Here is a 21,991-nt window from a genome sequence, read left to right as displayed (position 1 = left end):
GTGTGTCCAGTGTGTGCACACTCATGTGAAGTGAGCTACCTCACCCACCTGGGTGAAGACAGCAGGTGTGTCCAGTGTGTATACACTCATGTGAAGTGAGCTAGCCTACCCACCTGGGTAAAGACAGCAGGGGTGTCCAATGTGTGTACACTCATATTAGGTTTGGTGTAGGCCAACAGGAGCAGGGATGTGGAAGGGTTAACTCTTTACAGGTAAAATGCCCGTAAGGGCAAGCGACCTATTTGCTGTGGACTTCCCTTCTTCCCTACCTCTGTCCCCAACCCCTCCCTCCCTTACTTCTCTCCATTCCTTCCTGTTTTTCCTTTCTTACTTCTGATCACCTCTCTTCTTCCTTTCCTTCCCTTCCCCTCCACTTCAATTTTAACCAAACGAGGAACCACTGGAAATGCAATGGTAAAGTGATGTCTAGAGTCTCCATACTTGGTACACATTGTACAAACTCAGGGAGCCAAGGCTGCTTATTACAGCACCCTGAGCTCACAGAGATAGAAGAGCACACATGCCATGCCTCCCTCTCACCTTTCTAGAGCCCGGACCTTTTCAGGGAATTTATTCGCCTGTGCTTGCAGTCTTCTGCTTTTAAAAAACAAGCCAGTTTTGTGCCTGTCACATGCACATGCTTATAATACAGGAATGAAATCGGAAATACACATGCTGAAAAGCCTTCAGTGTAAGTAGGGCATCTTCATGTCTGGAGGAGGGAGTGGCTCCGGAGTTAAAGAATAACTTGACCTCTCAGCCACATGCTTGTCTGAAGAGGGTGCACAGGAGGGAAGCTTTGGGAAGGGGAGGGATTCCTAGGTGATGGAGAACAGCTTCCAGCAGCAGCATCTGCTGCCGCGCTTTTGGTTTTTCTCCCAGACATTGATAGCACTCTCCTTGTTAGAAGGAAGAAAAAAAAAAAAATACAACTCACTGCTCTTTCAGAAGAATGGTTTGAAAGCAAATTGTGTAAACAGATGTAAAGGGCCATCCAGAACATAATCAAGTGCTCATGACTAGTTTATGACGGATTAAAATTTTAGCCATATTCAAAATGGAAGGGCTATTGCAGGGGAAGAGAAGTTGCTTCCTTCATAGGCGTGCCCCAGAGACTCTCCGGGGAACTCTCCATCCCCCGGCAGGGCATGGGAGAGGATGAAACACAAGCCACAACTCTGCCTTACTTCCAGGAAACTCTTGCTTGGCCACGCATTCAACTTTTTTGTGAGTGTGTGCCTACATGCATCTCTGTGTACACGTGGGCGCATGTTCCGGCATGTACCTGTTGGGGAAGTATGCATTTCTCTGTGTGTACTTGTGTGTGACATCAAAGTTCCCCCTTGGGTGTAGTTCCTAGGGAACTGTCCACATTGTTCTGAGGCAGTCTCTCCCAGTCTGATTGTCTTGGAACTTAACCATGTATTCTAGTCCAGCTATTGAGCTCAGGGTCACACCTCAGGTCACTTCCCTGGCATTGGAATTAGAACATAAGTCTCTACATCTACTTTCTTACTGTCTGTGTCATCCTAGGGAATCAATCAGTTCTTCATGCTTGCATAGCAAGCACTTTACCAGGCAAGCTTGCTCTCCTGCCCTATGAGTGAGTAGATTTTAACATGGTGCTGAGTGAGATTAGAAATATATATATATATATATATATATATATATATATATATGATTATTGTATTAGTCAACTATATTAATATATAGGATATACTAATGCCTCATTTCTTGTTACTGCTGTGAGCATAATTCATGACAGACAACACATGCCTCTTTTTGTATTAAGAAAGCTATCTAGTATCCATTGGACATCTTGATTTATTCAATTTTATAACAGAGAATGAAAATCAGCTAAATAAAAAGAAAATCGATTTTTAGGGACTGCTTGTTAAATCCTAGCACTTAGGAAGCAAAGACTGAAGAATTTCTCTCATTTTGAAGCTAACCTGGTCTATATAGAGAGTTCTTGGCCAGCTAAGGCTGTATAGCTAATCTCTGTCTCAAAATAAAATGTCTGTTTTGAAATCTTGGCATAGTGGCTCGGGCCTGTCTTCTGATAACCCAGGGGACAGAGGCAGGAGGATTGCTGCAAATTCTAGGCCAGCTGGGTCTACACAATGAGTTCCAAGTTAACCAGGGCTACATAGTAACACAATGCCTGAAAGACAAACAAGTCAACAGACTAAAACACCCATTTTGAAGATCAAGTTTGATAAACCTAATAAATGCTGAAGAGATGGTTTGAATCATGACGGGCATCAGTCATGGCCAGGATGGGTGGTTCTACCCAAAGGCCTGAATCATGGCAGGTGTCAGTCACAGCTAGAATGGACAGCTGTGTTCATATTTTCTCAGACTGTTTTCCTCTTGTGGGCTCATCTGCCTCCTCTGCCCCAGTCAACAATGCAGAAGTAATTCTTCCTTGTAGAAGACGAAATACCAAGGATCATTTTGGTGGGAGATGTCTTGCTTTTCCAGGCAAGCCCTTAGACCTCTGACACAGCTTGGGATGGATGGAGCTGACTACAGAACTTTCCACACACACCAGAGCTGGGTACAGAGATCAAAGATTAGAACTCAAAACGATCAGTCCTTCAGAGCACCTTGTGCAGAGTAACCGGATGGAGAAATCATTCAGTTGTCCAATAGATATCACCAAACTGAACTGTTGCCCAACTGAGTGCTTATAGCCAAGTATAATGGCTTGGAGTTGATATAGTTTTACAAGAGGAAGAGATGCCTAAAACAAATATAGGTTTGTTGCTATTTTATAAGTCAGTAATTTAGATCTCAAATAAAATGAAGTGTTTGGCATGTGTGTGTGTGTTTTTTTCCTCTGTGTGTGTGTGTGTGTGTGTGTGTGTGTGTGAGAGAGAGAGAGAGAGAGAGAGAGAGAGAGAGAGAGAGAGAGAGACAGGTCAGGGAGGCTGGTGCTCACAAAGTAGGCTAAGCCAGTGAGCTCTGTATGAGTGCCTGCTTCTGTGTCTTCAGTGCTGAGATTACAGGCATGTATCACCAAGCCTATCATTTTTAATCGTTTACATTAATCCCAGAATATTAAACTCCAAGCAAGCACTTCAACCTTCCCCCACTGGTGGGTTTTCTTTAACAGCAGTATAGCTGCCAGAAAGGGATTAGTTAAATTTATCTGCTCTTCACCCAAGCAAAAGATTTTAAAAGATGTTCTGATACAGGAAAAAAAAATCCAAGGGTGTATTATTTTTAATGGAAAAAAAAAAGTAGAGACAATTCAACTGAAAAGAATTTGAAATTAAGATGAAGGTTGATGAATTGAACCAGATAAGTCTTAACATACATCTCAGGAAATCCAGGCCCTCGATCTAGGAAGAGAGCGGCACCGGTTACTGAGGCAGAACCAAGCCACGGAGACGTGTGTAATACATTTGTACTCAACCTCCCAAATCAAACATGAACGAGCAGAGAAGCAGCAATGCTCTTAACAAAGAAAGCTGAGATCAAAAGACACGGGGACAGAGCTAACAAAAGAGATGGGTTTGACCAGGTGAGGCGGGTCTCGACTGGCCAACAACGAGTACGTGGCCTCTTCTTTCCTTTCATCATGGATCACAGTAGTTTGACGGTTCCTTCAAACACATGGATGCATGCCAGGGATCATTCTAAGTCTTCTGGCAGCTTGGAGCTTGCAGTTCTGATTTGGAAGGTGTTACATATCAGCTCCTGGTCTTCTGCCATTGTGCTCTGGTCAGTGGAGCTCTGAGAATGTGTGCCTTGCCTAGGAAGTCAGAGAACTAGGACTGGGGCCAATAATGCACAAGGGGAAGCCTCTAAAGACACAATTCAGGGTGACTCGGTCATCCAGTCAACAGTGAAAAGACATGGTTAGTAAAAACATCATCTACAACCGAAGCTACTGCAGAGAAAACCCTGTTCTCCTTCCCGCACATAGTTTTCACATAAACAACAAACTGTTGGCCCCGTTGTTGGCCCTTGAGTTGTTAGTCAGCTGCTGACCTCATAATCTGCACAGCTGTGGCTTCCCAGCATTGTCACGGAACAGATTGGGATGTCTAAATGGATCACTTTCAGAGGTTACAATTGTCAAGTGAGACCAGCCTGCTGATTCTTATTAGCTAAATGAAGCCATGTCACAGCAGAACTGGCTAATTCATCCTAATGGCTGGGGAAATCCAATGCAAACTGCCACATTTTACAGGACACATCCAGGGCTTTTCTTGATGATTTTTAGCTCTGTGCAGGCTGTACCCCAAATATGGTTTTATTGCCCACTTAAGGACCTTGTTGGAATGAACAGTGGAATGTGATCACGCTGCCCATGTGCACAGTGGTGGTGTTGGAGCAAACCCTGCGACACTCGGTATGTAATAGACGTGATGTGCAGGATTCTCAATGGTCATGAGTAATGGCTGAGTAATGGCTGTCAAGCCCTACCAAAACTTGAAAAAAGATCGTGCTTGTCCATGCTGTCTGAAAGAGTGTTGGCTTCTAAAGGACAAGAAAACACCTTAGACCACACCTGATCCCCAAAGTCACTCTCTTGAGCCTTTATTTAAGAGAGTGTTTGTGGTAGAGCTGGTCTAGAACCTATGTTTATGTGTCCTAATATATTCCTCCACTTTGGACTTCTTCTAACTTAGTGTCTGGTCTTTGTGCTGCTCGCTGCAGTTTGTCAAGGTGATATGCAAGTTCTTTATCACACACTTGCTTGTGTGGTAGTGTATCGGGCGTCCCAGCTTAACCTCAGGCTTTCTAGGTCACTGAGGATGGCTTTGAACTCACGATCCTCCTGCCTCTGCTTCTCAAATGCTTGGATTGCAACCATGCCTGTTGACCACATAGGTATTTGTGAAAGTATGTATTTTTTATTGTATCTGTGTGCATGCATGTGTTTTAGAAGTCTACCATGTGCATGCCAACTGCCCACAGAGGCCAAAATCAGGTACAGGATCCCATGGAACCAGAGATCCAGATGGTTGATCCACTATGTGGGTGCTGAGCACCAAGTCACTGCTCATATGGGTGCTGAGCACTGAGTCACTGCTCTATGCAAGAGCAAGAAGCACTTGGAATAGCTGAGCCATCTATCTCTGCAGCCCGATTGTAGTGCTTTAAGGCATCTCTCAAATGGATGCGTGTGAGTCTAACAGGTCATGCTTTTTCTGATTCTTAGTTGTGACAACTTACACGGATGCCTTTACCAGTGTGTACATGCTACAGCAGTAAAGAGACCAAAGGAAACAAGTTAATCAAACATAGTGACTGTTGGCTCCAAAATACTCCAGGATGTACAAAGATGTTTATCAAAGTACTTGTAAATAGTAGAAAATAAATCAAGCAATAGCTGGATTTCCAGAGTGAGCAGATATATACATTATGGCATATCTATGTAGTTGAGCAATGTGCAGGTACTAAAATCTTTTCTAAGGATTATTTACTGATATGGGAAAGACCAACATGAAAACAGAAGAAAACCAAAGATGCCTAATTGTGTAAATCTAATGTTTTACACAACAGCCCTTTCTACGACAGCTCACATAGACAAAGGACAATGCGGTGAAATATGTGTGATCATTGTTGAGTACTAGAAATCTGAATAACTTTAACTTTTTAAGTTTTGCATAGTGAGCCCATACTTCGTTAATAATCAAGGTAGGAAAACCATTTAAAGCAGTTTGAGTAGATTTGTTAAGAGTCATACTGTAGTGGTTTTTGCTTCAGGCATCTTCCCCCCACCTACCCTGGAAACAGACTCTTGATTTTCCTCCCTGGTTTTATTCCTAGAAACCTTCCTCTCCTCCTAGCTGGACGCTGTGCTAGTCTGGAGCGGCTGTGGCAGAATCCTGAAGTTACTCTTCACTCGTCTCCCCTCACACCAGCTTTTTACACATTCAGTACCTGGACCAACCCAGAATGTACCCAGAAGCTTGTTGGCCTCCCTGCTTTTCCGTACCACCTCTTGTCTTCTCATCACCCTCTCTTCTCTGTGGGAGCAATCACCTGCTCTCCCTGTTTCAACCTTCTTCTCTTATGATCCGACTTTCCTTGTAATAGTCAAAGTTGTTAAGAAACATTTCAGGTCATCCATTTCTCTTTGTCAAAGCTCTCCACTGCACAGGAAGCCAGGGGTCACAAGTAATGCCCAGAGGCCTCCTTTCTGCACCCAGTGCCTACTTGCTGTCTGCATGGGCTCTGCTGAGTGCTTCTTCATCGCCATCTCCTGCTTCAAAGGATCAGCAGCAGTAGCTTTGCTTTGCCACCCACACTGGAGTCGGCCTTGGTGATGTCTTTGAGTCATTTCCACTCAGTAACCCTTCATGGCCAGTGATTTTACCTCAGCTGTACACTCTCTCAGCAGTGCCTTTCTGACATTTCTTCATTGTTCCCAATGCACACTCAGACATACTCACATGCACATACACTCACATGCATAGACACATTCACATGCACACACAGACACACTCACATGCACACACAGACACACATGCACACACAGATACACTCACATGCATATACAAACACACTCACATGCACACACAGACATACTCACATGCACACACAGACACACTCACATGTACTCACAGACACACATGCACACACAGACACACTCACATGCACTCACAGACATACATGCACACACAGACACACATGCACACACAGACACACATGCACACACAGACACACATGCACACACAGACACACCCACATGTACTGCGCACCTCTGACGTTTCCATGTTGCATAAATTTCTTTTGTGAACTGATCACCATCTAATATATTGTGCAGGATGCTGGCGTGTTTATTGTGTGCATGTCTAGAACATGTACAATTTAAACGTGCATTTCATTCCATTAGGAATTCTTGTGAATGATTTCTTACCTCAGCCGTAACTCTTGGAACTGTACCTGCTGTGTGGTAGGCACCCGGAAACTGCTGGGTAGAGTGCCAACAACAGGAAAGGTGACCAGAGGCAACTGTGTGGTGATTGTCCGAATGGCTTTTCTGAGTTGCTTCCCCTGCTGTCTTTTCTGTAGCTTGATTGCCACAGCTGGACTGAGCCTGCTGATTAGCTGACCTTTCTCTTGATTGCATTTCTCTTTCACCTAAATCAACAGATCTAAACTAAACGGGGAAGTCTGTTTCTTCCTAGTATTTAGCTCAATTTTCTTTTTAAAAAATTACTTCTTAGAGAGTGTCATGTGTATTTCAACTGTATAGACCCTCACCCACAACTATTCCTAGGTCCCCTTCTCTTCCCTGTCCATCCCTAGCAATACGAACAGGTTTTAGTTGCTGTGGAGGGAGAAACAATTTTCTCTAAGAGTATAGCCTGGTAAATCAAGTGGAAGACCATACCTCTGAGAATACTTGGGTACCACAAATTGATCTCTAAGGATTAAAAAAAAAAGGATATAAAGTGCTCAGACTCTTAATTGATTATTTTAAACCCATATCTTTCATTTTCTACTTTAACAAATTGAGCTGCTAATACATCCCTGTTGAAGTCAGAGGCAAGGCATTATCTTACAGGAGTTCACGGTCTAGATGGCAGCAGATAGGACAGGGGTAAAGATGGGGCAGGACCCTGTGTGAGAGGAGCTGTTTCCAGTAGGTACAAAATACATTTGAGTTCAAGCTCAGTACCAAAAGCATGTAATCTTACGGTGGATGAGAAGGATGAATATCGCCAAAGCATTTCTTTTTCAGTTTTGAAGATGGAGTAATGTCTTCCTGGGGGAAAGAAATAGCAAAAGTAATGTGTGTGGTTATTTCAGAAGCCAAGGAAACAGGATAATGCTGATAGCAGTGAGCCCTTAGTGTGAGTTAGAAGACTGATATTTAGTGGACTAACAGATGGCTTAGAATGTGTTCTGCTCTTGCAGGGGACCTTAGCTTGGTTCCCAGTGCCTACATCAAGTATGTTACAATAGCCTATAAGCACTGAAGGGACTTTACCTCTTCTCTTGGTCACCACAGCCATTTGCATGAATATATTCACATATCGACACACACACACATAAATAATGAAGAAATAATAATAAAATAAATCTAAAATAAAGGAGCTCTAGACTTAGAAGATATAGAAGTTCTAAGTCAGAGGATCCAGATTTCGAAGGTGTGGGCTTGGCTCACCCGCTGGGGCTGGTATTAACTACTCACCCTCAACGTCAGTGTTTTGCTTCCAAGTCTTCATTAGTTCCATGCAGACATATTCAGTCTCTAACAACTTCATGCATGTCTCTCCATGTTCTCAAGAGAGGCCCATGTAAAACCAACATAAGCCCAGAGGCACATTAATGGGATGACTCGGGGGATCTTTAAACATCAGCATAAGACTTCGGCTGTTTTAAGTGGGTCTTGGCTGTGTCTTCTTCACATTATTATCAGCTGCCACCTACCCATGCATACATACCACCAAAGGTCAAAATGCATGACTTGGTATGTACCACTGGAGTTTCTTTTGTAGCCACCACCCTTATCCTAGCAATAGCTTCATACTTTCTTATGTCACTGGAAATTATGGTTCTAAATGTATAAAACTCATCACTTAGAGAGAAAAGGAATGACTGTTTCTTCACATAATTTTAAGCTAGCATAGGGATACAGAAAGTCAAATCATCCTTTCAACAGGAAGTATTTACTTTTCTAATAAAAGTACAGATCCAATAAAGGCTACACCTGTAGCAGAGACTGTAGGATAGAGATGTGTCAGAGATAACTCCATGCTCATTAATTGTACAGTAGTGACATTTTGGTTCCTCAAGAACTCATGTCACCACACTCTTCATTTTTCTCTTTTTCAGCCTTTGCAACTGAACTGTAACCATTGTGCCATCGTGTCAAATTCAGGTCAAATGGTCGGGCAGAAGGTCGGGGAAGAGATAGACCACGCATCCTGCATCTGGAGAATGAACAACGCCCCAACCAAGGGTTTTGAGGAAGATGTCGGCTACATGACAATGGTCCGAGTTGTGTCACATACCAGTGTCCCTCTCTTGCTGAAAAATCCCGACTATTTTTTCAAGGAAGCAAGCAGGACCATTTACGTCATCTGGGGCCCTTTCCGTAACATGAGGAAGGATGGTAACGGCATCGTGTATAACATGTTAAAGAAGACGGTCGATGCCTATCCGAACGCGCAGATCTACGTGACCACAGAGAAGCAGATGACTCACTGCGATAGAGTGTTTAAGGATGAGACTGGGAAGGACAGGTGAGTCCCCTGAAACAGCCTAGTCGACTTTTACTGTCTTTTATGGTGCATCTTAGCCGAGTCCCTCTGCTGGCTGTCAAGTGAACAGAGTTATTTTTTAAATAGACCACTCAGAGTTTCCGATCATTATGATTACATCATGCGCCGACATGGAGGTCCCATTGATTCTGCCTACACTGCCTTCTGTTCTCTCCATTTTAATAGGTTTGAGGCCCTGAGAAATGGTGGCTAGTTCTCTAGGATGTCTTTAGGTCTCTTCCTATGTAGCTCAGTCTGATATTGATTCAATTGGATTTTTGTCTTGGAGAATCTTTACTACAGAAATATTCAGGAATTTCAGGATTTTAACACATGGACATTGTGGCTCCTCCTCCCCTCTGAGATCAGAGATAGAACAGACAACTGACCTTCTAATGATTGCACAGCTTCATATGTACCCTGTGTTCTTGAATGCTGCACATTAGTATCCAATACACTAAGCAGAATATTGTACTGAACTTACATATTACTGGGGCTGGGGAAATGGCTTGATGGTTAAGAGTACTGACTGTCCTTCCAGAGGTCCTGAGTTCGATTCCCAGCAGCCACATGGTGGCTCACAGCCATCTGTAATGGGATCCAATGCCCTCTTCTGGTGTGTCTGAAGACAGCTACAGTGTCTTCACACACATAAGATAAATAAATAAATAAGTCTTTTAAAAAAGGAAATTATATACTTCTTAACCATCAGGATTAGGGTTCGTAAAGAGATAGACAGTATAAATACCTTTCACTCATTTATCCAAAACCGAAACTACCTTTGTGTGTCGTGTATGCTTTCCTGTCCTGGACCCTGTCCCCACTCTCTTTGCTTGAACCTTCCTCTCATTCCTCCCTTCCCCATCTTCCTCTTCTTCTCCTAGCTCCTTCATAGCCAAACCTCTCAGGCAGCTCTGTCGTCTGCTGGTTTTTCCGTCTCTTTACAAAGACAACCAGTACAAGCGAGGGAAGCAAAATGACAAACCGATCAATCTTGGCTGATGTTTCTCGCTAATAAAGAATTGCTGAAGAAGATTGGGAAACCTATGCCTGGAGTTTTAAATTATATGTGAATTTTGCTTATTTGTGCAATACCATGAATAAATTGAGCTTCAAGTATAATTGCAGTACTAACATTCCGATTTCCTTAATATGCATGCCTGTCTTTTACTACTCAATATTATTGAATAGGAAGTTGTAAGCATTGGAGATGTGCTTGTGGGGAGTTGGGTTTTGCTGTCTCCAGGTGTAATTTCAGTGCTTGTTATGAGTTACCAGTCTTGGTGGGGAGGTTTCTGTGGTCTGTATTTCCAGCTTACTATCCCCCACTTCCACCCAAAAGAGTGCCTTTTTACCTTTCTTAATAAATAGCATCATTCATATTCTCTCTCTCTCTCTCTCTCTCTCTCTCTCTCTCTCTCTCTCTCTCTCTCCCTCCCTCCCTCCCTCCCTCCCTCCCTCTCTCTGGTGGACCAATGGTCCTATTGATAATGTGGGCTGATTTTCACTTAGCATTTTCTACTTCTGAGCTCTTAAAATACACCTTCACCTGAAATGCAAAACAGAGCAACACTGTGACAGGAGCCCCTCATCTGCAAGAAGATTCTTGAAAGTTAGATCTAAATTAATGTGGCATGAGCCATTCAAAGAGACGGGCGATGGAAATAGGCAGATCTGGTGTTTGCAAGAACTGCACTCACATGTATCACCATTCTGTACAAATGTGACTATCCTCCAGGGGCTCCCGAAACCTCTGGTCTCTCACTAGCCCCGAGCCATGCAATTAATTAGATGTATTTGGTTTTTCATTACAGCTATCCCTTAGGGTATCCCTCAGTTATAACGATACGCCTGGGGATCATTTGGGGGTATCAGAGAAGAACTTAGTGGGCTGTTTGGTGGTGGCGCTCATGCATGTTGGCCTTTGCTGTGAGCTTTCAGAGGCACTGTAACAGATGTGAGGTTGTAGAACAATTAGCAAGTAGCATCGGGAGGTGTTTTCTATGTCTATGATGGGAAAAGCTGCTTATTGCTGTCTTGGCAAGGTTAATTTGCAGATATCTATCAACAGGGTTACAAAAGCTAAGTTTCTTTTAAACATTAAATTGATTTTATGGTACATTTTTCTTTATTTCTTTTTTCTTTTTCTTTTTCCTTTTCTACTTAGTGTCATTTCCCTAGCTACCATGGACAGGGCATTAAAGTGCACAGTTAGAGTCAGGCTGCTTAGCTTGCTGTTGGCCACAAGACCTCAAAGGCTTCCATCTCTACCAGGACTTAAATTTAGCTTTGCATGTGCTGAATATAATGATTTCCGTCGTTCTCTGGCACACAGTGACAAACCTCAAGCAATATCTCTGAGTATGTGGATATGTATAACACACATGCACACAGGTGGAAACCGGCAGTGGAACTCTGGTCACTTATTGTATGAGACGTGGTCTTTTCTTGAGCCAGAGCTTACATTTTCAGCGAAGCTGACCATGCAGTGGCTCACAGGAATCAGTTCTGGGGTTTTAGACATTCAGGGCCATGCCAGCTTTTATGTGTGTTTTGGAGATTTCAACTGAGGCTTGGGTTGCAGTAATGGTTCTTAAACATAGCCAGAGTCACAGCCTCAACAATATCTTTTAAAAACTTGTTGTAGGGAAAATGTCAAACTTGCAGAGCAGAGCCTGGTAGTGCCTTCGTCTCTGTAGAGCCAGCCCTCAGCCTGAGGAGTTACTAACTCGTGAGCAGTCTTAGTACAGCAGGATCCCACACGCTGTCTCCTTCCCCAAGCCCAGTATCTTAAAGCAAACCTCACACCTCATTGTTGTGTTCCATCCTTAAATATTACTGCATGTTTTAAAAGACAAAAGAAAAACCCACATTGTACATGGAAATGCAAACATGCCCTTGATAGCATTATGTATTTCCTTGGCTTGCGGTGGTTGACAGTTACCTGGTACATGTGATTCAAGCATTAGCATATGGCCCGTGTATGATAATTGCATGGTGTATTTCCAGTGTGTGTGTATTTACAGATGAAGCCGTTTCCCTACACCACTTTTCATTGAAGAAACCTAGCCACCTGGGTGTTTTACCATCTACTTAGTTTTATTAACTTCACCTCATGTTACTTCTTCCACGTCAGTTTATATGCATTGAGAACGCCTAAACTCAGATCCAATTAGTATTTATTCCTTTGCCAAGAGCATCATGTGATACTTGTAAAGGAAGTATACCTTACAGTTTTCTCTTTTTATGGTAGAAACCACTAATGGTAACTGTCTAGAGTCAAGAGCTTATTAGGGTTACAAAACGGTGGTGTTTTATCTCCTCTTTTTATAGAGAGAAAGTTGGCCTCATTTGGTTACCAGGACGTAGAAGACAGCACCACCTCTTACTGACGGGTTCCGATGCATCAGTGCCTTGGCATCCTCTGCACTGGCTTACATGTTTATAACTTCTTGTACTTACATGCTGACTAACAGTCACATGTGTCTGTATTTTAGTCATTCAGTTTATTTTAAAGCATAACTTATGCTCCGAATGTCTTATTTTAGCCTTTGGGAACCTCTTCATGTTGCATAGTTTTTCTCCTTCCTAGTACTGTTGGGTCTTCAGCTCTTATCCACCCATACCTTCCTGCCCATATTCTGACATTTGCCAAAGAGCCTTGATCCTCTTAGTTGCTAAAAGAACACAACCACAATACTGTGGCATCCGCCATTGCAAGGCTGGGTTTTTCTTTCTTGGCCTTTAGAGCGGGGCAGAGATAGACTATAACCAATATATGCTGTGTGTGTGTTGTCTGTAAATAAGGTCATCATGATGTTCAAATGCAGTCTTTCCATTCTAACCCAGGCCCACCAGACTTTTACTTTAACATACAAGTCTTACAGTGTCTTACAGCCATGTCTTCTGTCTGGCAGTCTGCCAATCAAAATCCCCATTTCCTCTACCTTACAATACACACACGGTAAGCTTCAAGTAATGGTGAATCAGCTATGTGATCATTGCCAGCCTGTTAGGGGAACTGTGCATCGAAGATGTTTGAAGGTCAGGTATGGGTGCTAAATCCATAAGGCTGCATTCACTTGGTGTGGGCTGGGATGTGTCCCCCAAAGCTTGCAATATTCCCCTCTCAAGTAACTAGGGGTGGGTGCTATCCTGTGCATACATAGGCACACACACACAGTGGACTTGGGAATCAGACGTCTATTTAAATCTACTTTTGTTGTAATGCTGTTTCAGTCCATCTACTCTTACTGTCAGAATTCATCAGCAAGTATCATTTTCATCTTATATATGTTTGGTGGAGATAAAGCGCATGACCTTTGACATGACAGGCAAACACTGTACCACTGAGACAATACCCCCAATTCAACAGAGAGATCATGTCACTGTCAATACATGGACTTAAAATGTTAAATTCACTGTTATTTAAGATGATTTTTTTATAGAGAGATATTATTAGATTCAGTTTCTTGAAGGAAAATACTTCTTAGTTTCTTTTCTTCAGTCATCAAAGTTCTGTTTGAAAAATACAGCCTTGGGCAGGTGAGATGGCTCAGTGGATAAAGATGTTTACCTCCAATCCAGAGGGCAGAGTTCGATCTCTGGGACCCAGTGTGTAGACAGAGAGAACTGATTCTTGCCAGTTGTTCCCTGGCCTCCCCACTCTCTGTGGTACGTGCATGGGTATGAGCTGCCACTGTCACCTCCCCACCCCAGATAAATACATGTTAGCTCGGTATATTTTCCTTTTCCCGGAGGCTTCCTCTTCCTTATGAGATTCCTTACTGAGGAAATGTGCTGTGGGGGAAGCATTGCTCAAATGCTTGCACTTCTTGGAACAATGCTAGACTAACCCTTAAGTATATTGAGAGACTTTTTTCAAACCTAAGAGAATTAATTTGTTCGTGTGTTAGTTACTGCCTAAAAGTCCTTTGCTTCTCTGTCAGTGTGGCCCTGTGGGGGAGCCTGAGAGCCTTGATGAGGACTCTCAGTTCTTCTGTATGAATGAGCCCACTTTCTCTAGAATCCTCTGATCATTGGACAATGGCCACCTTTATAGTTGTTCTTACTGAATCAATTCTGGTAAACAAGAATTATGAATTCTGCAGACCTTCCTTGCCTCCCAGAAACCTTTGGAGTGAAAGGTTTTTATATTCAAAACATTCCAACCAAAATGTCTCTTTGCTTCCTTTTTGAATGATTGGTATGCATACATAACAGTAGCGTGCTGGCAGCCAGCGTTTACCCTAATACATCTTAAGATGAAATCCCCCTGGAGGTGCTCCTGCACTGTCGGTGGCACATGGTGCCTCTCTCCCGAACGATGACAGTATGTGCGTGGCGTGCATAGACACAGGAGGAATATTAAGTTCCCAGAAGGCCGCAGGCACACCACAAGCGCTATGCTCTAACCTCTGGCAGGTGGGCAATTGCAACTTGCTTCCCACTTCAGAAACATGTCGGCAGATGTAGGCACATTATTTAATTAACTAATAATTGAGAAAGCTATAGTCACTATTAAAAGAGCAAAGCTAATTCTGGGCTGATAAAGGACTCTTAGCTGCCCTAAATAGGTCGTAATTAGCTGGCAGCGGTGTGGCTCCACCTTCAGGGATGGGTGAAATTAATGAAAGTTAGCAGTGAATGGAACTGTACATCATGATGTTCCCGCCTCAGGTACAGAGGGTGAGGAGAGAGCGAATCACTTTTTTTAAGGGCCATTTAGGAAGCAGAGGAAATGACAGCCACTGCCAGGAAGTACAGAGAGCATGGGACATTGCTTTGTACATATCCATGTTCTTTGCTGACTCATTAATGCCAGAGAACTCTATCATTGGTACTCAGTCTCCAGGAGAGAAAGAAAAGCCACAGATGTGCCAGCCCTCATTGTCATGCAGTGGTGACAGTCCCCTTTGTCTAGCCAGGGTCTTATAGGTAGCATGGGTCTCACTCTTTCTACTGGGTCAATTTTGAAAGTTTCTTCTATTCACTCTAGAGATTACATTGATTCACACCTCTCGGGTTTTCAAACTCTAGGTTGAGGTGTTTTATGTCTCCTCTGAGTATCTGGGGTCCCTGTGAGCTCCCCCTACCACTGTACCAAGGCAAACAGCTTCAAAGACCACAGTGTAGGAAGGAGAAGAGCCAAAAACAAGGCATACAAGCTGCCTTAGTTAGTCAAGGCCAAAGGGTGATCCTTGTACGCTGACTCCAGAGGCAGCGCTCTCTAGCTGTCCCTAACGTGCAGTAAACAGCTCCTAGCCTCAGAAAAACCTGGACCAACAGAAACACAAAAAGTGGAGCAAGCCTTGGAGGGAACAGACAGTATTAAAAATGGTGTTTCCTCCTTTTGTTCTTTTGAAGACTGTCATTGAAAATGCACCGAAGTACCTTTTCCTCTCTGAGTGGACTTCATGGCCCTTCCCCAGCGGATTTCTTTGGCAGGAACACCGAGTTCATACAGCAGTTGTGGGCAGGCCTGTTGGTCTCCCAAGTCACAAAAGTATAATCAGGCACCGAGGACCGTGGCTTCGTCCTAACAAGCATCCAGGCACGGGGAACTTCCACCTTCCCATTATTAAGTGGCCTGTATAGGTACCTCTGCAATGTGCAGATACTGGAGATTAAAAACCCTAGAAGACAGCATCTCTTAGTAACAGCAACGTAGGATGGATGTTTATAACATACTGACTTCTGTGAATTTAAAACTCTCTCTGTCTCTGTCTCTGTCTCTGTCTCTGTCTCTCTCTGTCTCTGTCTCTGTCTGTCTGTCTGTCTGTCTCTCTCTCTCTCTCACACACACACATACACACACATGTACACACATGTACACACATGTACACACATGTGGGAGAGAGGGAGAGGGAGGAGAGAAAGAGACAGAGTTGAGTAGAGAGATTATGCTATGTAGAAAGTTCCAGTACACAGTTGCACTGAATATCCCTCTCCACATAGCGGCTTCTGAGCACTGCATAGGCGTTGCCTCTGTGAGGTGGGACGCTCGCTGTGCAAGCCACAGGCGGAGTCTAGAACTGGGCTTTCCAGTCTTTCTCTAAGGGGTGCTTGTTTGTTTTAGGCTTTGTCTCACACTCAACTCTCCACTTCTGTTATTTGGATTTCTTCTGGGCATATATTTATTTTTTTACTTAGACCATCTTTCTCTCACCAATCAAGACTAGGTCACCACTAAGGGAGTTAAGATTTGTGAGCCCAAAACAGTCTCTTTCTCTGTGTTCTTTTAAAAATAGAGTTGGGGATGGAAGAGATGGCTCAGTAGTTGGGTGCTGCTCTTGCAGAGACCCAAGTTCAGACCCCAGCGCTCATGTCACACAGCTCAACCCTGTAATGTCTGCTTCGGGGATCCAATGTCTCTGACTACCATAGTCACCTGACTCGCATGTGGCCCCACGCGCGCACGCCTAACTTAAAGCAAAATAAATCTTTTTAAAAATGAGCAATTTCTTTCTTTCTTTCTTTCTTTCTTTCTTTCTTTCTTTCTTTCTTTCTTTCTTTCTTTCTTTCTTTCTTTCTTTCTTTCTTTCTTTCTTTCTTTCTTTCTTTCTTTCTTTCTTTCTTTCTTTCTTTCTTTCTTTCTTCCTGGTTAGGTGGTTAGGTTCATCTGCACTTCTAGAGTCTAACTGCTTAGACCGTCACATCAGAGCACACTGCAGAATGCACAGAGTGCTGGAGCCCGCAGATTGCCTCTGTGGGGCGCTTCCTTCTGGAAACATTGCTCCTTAGCTATAGACAAGATTCCATTGAATTAGAGTTCTTGGTGTAGCTCTTTTCCTTAATACAGAGTTGACTGTCTGAGGCAGCAGAGTCCGCTCCAGACTTCGGTGTAATCCAGTTGGTTGCTGACTTGGGGGATCTGGAGCCAGGCTCTAGAGTTTGCATTTTGAATGAGAGCCCAAGCCAGCTTGATGTCAGTCATCTGAGGAGGCCACTTTAAAATGTGCTATTTTGATTGTATTGAAAGAAGGACAAACAGTAGCTCATTCAAAGATCAAGAATAGCTGTTTCTCAAATCACCTTAGTAATCTGGAGTCGGATCCCGATTCTGTGGTCTTAAGCCAGGGCACTTATGTGATGCACTGTGTCCTTTGTCCGTCTTCATGGGACAGTGTCATGAAGAACTGGTGCCCATCTCAATAGTAAAAAAAAGTGTGCTGTTCACCATATGCCATCCCTTCCCCAACTAAGGGACCCTCGGGTGTCAGGGCTCCTTGGGTTCTCCTCAGTGATGGCTCACTTCGCCTCCTCCATTATCTCCACTGCTGTGGCTACAGTACAGTCTTTCCTGCCTCCCACAGAGGTCACTACTCACCTGCCCCACCTCCCATACTGATGACTGCTCACCCATCCCTCCTCCCACACAGGTCACTACTCACCTGCCCCACCTCCCATACTGATGACTGCTCACCCATCCCGCCTCCCACACAGGTCACTACTCACCTGCCTCGCCTTTGTGCTTCTGCAGAGACGCTTCTTATGTGACTGGCCTTTTCATCACGAGGCACATGGACACAGGCCATGCTTCATCACCCAGTCAAGTGCCACCTCCTTCATGAAGCCTTTTGCAACATGCCCAGATAGAGCATGTTTGCTCCGAAATCCCATAACATTATAAGCTTGAGGTTTTTATAGAAACCATCACTTTCTGTCACCATTGCTGCTTAAGTCTAAGCACATCAGATGCTCCACAAACACCTTGAAAGGGTACCAGCTTTATACGTTTGTTTCCCCAAGCACCATAGACTGCTTGACTTAATAGTCATCCAGTAAATATTTAATGGATGGATAAATGAATACAAATCCTACACAGTACGTTTGTGAGTTCAAAAACCCTTTTATGAGCCAGAGAAACAGCTTAGTGGTAGAGCACTTGCCTGGTGTGTTGAAGGCCCCAGGTTCAATGCCCATTTCCGAAAAAAACAACCTAGAAATCCCTTTGTTGTTTATGAAGTACTAGTGAATTTCCGAGCAGTTTTATGTCATATAGGTGGCTCACAGCAAAGTTGAATGGATAAATTGTGGGGCTGGATTCTGATAGAAAAGTCTCCACAGTTCTATTCAGAGAGACCACCCGTGCTGTCTTAGCCAAAGGTTGGCAAATCTGTTACCTTTTCTAGGGTTTTCATGGCTGGGTGCTGGGTTTGTAATAAGTCACTGACAGATCCATTCTTCAAAGGCAGGCTTCTATTTTAGTTTCTCAACAGTGGTAAAGCAGGTTCCAAAATCTCGCTCACGATTCTCGTAGCTGCCAGTTGCTTCATGAACAGTCCCACCCAGAGAACCTGAACCCACCAACACGCTTGGTCCTCGGGAGGCAAATGTCAGTTACCCAGAGCAGAAACGAAAACAAAGACCAAGCAGAGGACGAAAGCTTCTTGCAAAAGCATCTGGGTTTCATTCTCTAGGTATGCCTCTTAGTTGTCCTAAAACATGCACACACACACAAGCGCACGCACACAGTCTACACACACTCACACACACACACATCCACACACACATGCACACACACACAATCTACACACATACATGTACACATACACACACATCTACACATACATCTACACACACGCACATACATCTACACACACGCACATCTACACACACACACACGTGCACACATACACACATGCACACACATACATACACACACATACACACACACATGCACGTACATAACATTTTCTTCTATGATAGGAAATCTATAAATTATTACAGTTTGAACACTAAATAATTTCATGATGAGCCTAGAGAAAAGAAAAAAATGGCAGCTATATCTTCTAGTCCTCTTCATAAATGGTTGATGGGTTTGTGTCCTACACTTGAAGGGAGATTATTGAAAACATTTCTTTTATACAATTCAGTTCATGACCCTCTTTGGTCAAACTCTATGATAGCCCTCTTTCATATTTTAAAAATTGAATTCATATCTTCATAGCCCACTGTACTGTTTTTGGTTTTAATGTAGTTGTTTGGGACAAGGTACTAAGCAGGCCCACAGCTTGCCTCTTGCTCTTTTGCTTCTATGTCCTGTGTGGTCTGTAACCACACACGGGTGTCACCACCACATGTGATGTATGTGGTGCGTGCCCCACAAGTCCTTCAGCACTGGAGCCACACCCTCAGCCAAGGCAAGCTTGCCTGACGACTCCCAGGGTTTCTGGTGGGGTCCTGGTCCCTTATTTCCTCTCTTAGATTTGTATGTCCGACTAACACCTTGTTCCCTTTGCTCTGTCACCCTAGACACGTGGCATGCTTAGCTTGGCTACTGTCACTCTAGCGCACTGCCAGCATACTCTTCCTCCCATGTAGTGCAGAGCCAGCTCAGGGAGCACACCTGAAACAGAAACATGGACTTCTTCTGTCCAGCATGCCCGACTCTTACCTTGTTCCACGTATCCTTCTCTTACATCATGGCCTTTCAAATCTACTGTAGTCTGTGATGTGTTTGTTGACTTCCTTGTTTGTTTCTTCTGTGTGTATCTCCTACTAGGACATAATGTTCCCTAAGGGAAGAGTTCATTGTTTTGTCCACTGATACAGACCAAGGACCTCAAATAATTCAGGTTACACAATAAATAATCAATATATTTTGGTGGTGAATGACCTAAAGATGCACAGATTTAGGTGATCTTGTAAAACCAGTTTTACAGGGTCTGACAAGTAGCTGGAAAACAAAGCAAGAGTGCTTTCAGGGAGAGCCTCAAATGTATGCAAAACAGTGGGTTCCTTCCTGCAGAGACTGCTAGCTAGGAAATGCTAGGATTGGAGTTGTGTTATTCAGAAGAAACACTGTTTTGCCTAAGTAACTACCCTGACTGATTTTCATCCCTTCATATATGGTCTTGTAGTTAAAATGCCATGGGCTAGATTGGGTAATTGACTTGCTCTCCAGTAAGGGCAGCAACATTCTTATACTGAGTTGGGGGAACAATGATTCTAAAGCATGTGCCTCAGGCACACCTGGAGTTGACTCCACACTCAGTGCTTGGCTCCTGCTGGAGTGCCCTACTTAACTTTTCTGAACTACACCTCAACTCAAGAGCTCTGTCTTTCTAGGAAACGGCCAGGTAGTGCTGCATAGGTTCCAGGTTCATCCTGAGAGGGTCTGTGAAAAGAAAGTAATATTCAGTTATTTTAGCTAAAATTCAGTTGTATGAGCCTAAATATTAGAGATAGCCTCTTACCAGTGATGTAGTGTTGTATAAATGTCCAGAACTCTTTTCTCTGATACTTTCGTGGTAGAGGAACCTTCCGCTCAGTGTAGAATGCCTGTGCAGCACTGTCATTTCGTCTGTCACTGTCTTAAGGTCATGGCCCTCCTCAGCCAGTGCCAGATGTTGCTCATTAGTGTGTAAGGGTGCAGTGCTTTATCACTGTAGGTAGAGAACTGATGATCACTCAGTCCTGTCCCTGAGTGAAGCATGGACATGTGGGTGTGTGTTCAAGTCTGCTGTGGCTTTCCAATCAGGTGTTTAATTCCCTCACAATGTGTAAGCTTGTTGCTTCCTCTCTGTCCTGCATTTCCTTCCAATTACATCCCTCTGAAGTTCCCTTTGCCACTGTTTGAATACTGTGCCCATCACAGCCTTGCCTCTGCTGGTGTGTAATTTCTCTGGTGCTTGAATTATCCCCACAAGGTAGTTAGTTATCTTGGATGCATGCCCATGATTTAAGATAACGAATAACACTTCATTGTCTGATTCATCCAACCAGATGGGTAGCCCATCATTATGACAACAAATTCAAACATTCTTTTCCATGTCTCCCCCATGCAGAAGGTAGAGGAAGGAAGCACAGTCAGTGAACATCTTTTTGGAAGGTTGAAACTCTGAGACACTGGCACAAAGATGGACAGCCTTTTCTAGAAACAATGAGACTTTGTGAAGTAGAGAACTGCTTAAAATTTAGGGTCTGGGGGAAATCAGTGTATTAAGTATTCAATATTTAGAATTTGAATTTTTTTTTTTCATTAAAAAGAGAAACTACTGGATACCTAATGCAAAGGCATGGTTGGGTGCGCAGCGCCGTCTCCTGTCATGAACAGGTCATTTAGTGTCCCTGGAGAACTTCTCTACATGGTTTTGGGGTTTTCTTGGGTTTTTATTGATTAGGGATATGAGAAGATGTAGTAGGATTTTCTAGAAAGGTAGATGGTCTGTTAATGTGGTTCTTTTTTGTTGAGAGTCCCATAAAAGCTTTATGAACTGAGTTGTGCATGTCCTTGTACTGAAGTGAGTGTTCTAGCCTAGCCGGTCATCGTGGAAGAGCAGGGCATAGCTCCTGATTCAAGGTCACTTCCCCAACACATTTACCTTAGTTTTCCCTTTCTTTTTCTTTTCTCTTCTTTCCTGTTGCTGTGATAAAAATCCTTTTGCAAAAGCAACTTATGAGGGAAAGGGTTTGGTTAGCTCATCGTTCAAGCCATACTTGGTCATGGCAACAGTGACTTGGAAGCGTCTATCTGGTCACATGACAGCTACAGTCAGAAGAACAAAAGCAATGACTGTCACAGGCTAGAGCTTAGCCTGCATTCTCAACTTTTATACAGTCCAGAATCCCAGGTGGGGATTGCAGGCACCCACAGTGTGCAGGGCTTTCTACCCTAGTTATCTCAATCAAGATAACCCCCCCACCTACACACACACACACACACACACACACACACACACACACATCATACACACCACACTACACCACACACACACACACACACCACACCACACACACACACACACACACAC

At 43.6% G+C, this 21,991-nt stretch overlaps 1 protein-coding gene across 4 annotated transcripts in view; it reads left to right on the top strand.

The window, feature by feature from the left end:
* St6galnac3 (ST6 N-acetylgalactosaminide alpha-2,6-sialyltransferase 3) overlaps positions 1-21,991 on the top strand; it is a 512,766-nt gene that overhangs the window by 302,039 nt on the left and 188,736 nt on the right. For all 4 annotated transcript variants that reach the window (XM_021196195.2, XM_029538167.1, XM_029538166.1 and 1 more), the window contains one exon: positions 8,806-9,215. In XM_021196195.2, the coding sequence (XP_021051854.1) occupies positions 8,806-9,215 (410 nt within the window). The remainder of the gene's footprint in view (positions 1-8,805; positions 9,216-21,991) is intronic.

This window comes from Mus pahari, chromosome 4 (assembly GCF_900095145.1).
Source record: "Mus pahari chromosome 4, PAHARI_EIJ_v1.1, whole genome shotgun sequence".
In the NCBI taxonomy this organism is placed as follows: domain Eukaryota; kingdom Metazoa; phylum Chordata; class Mammalia; order Rodentia; family Muridae; genus Mus; species Mus pahari.
This window is presented reverse-complemented; position numbering and strand designations above follow the sequence as displayed.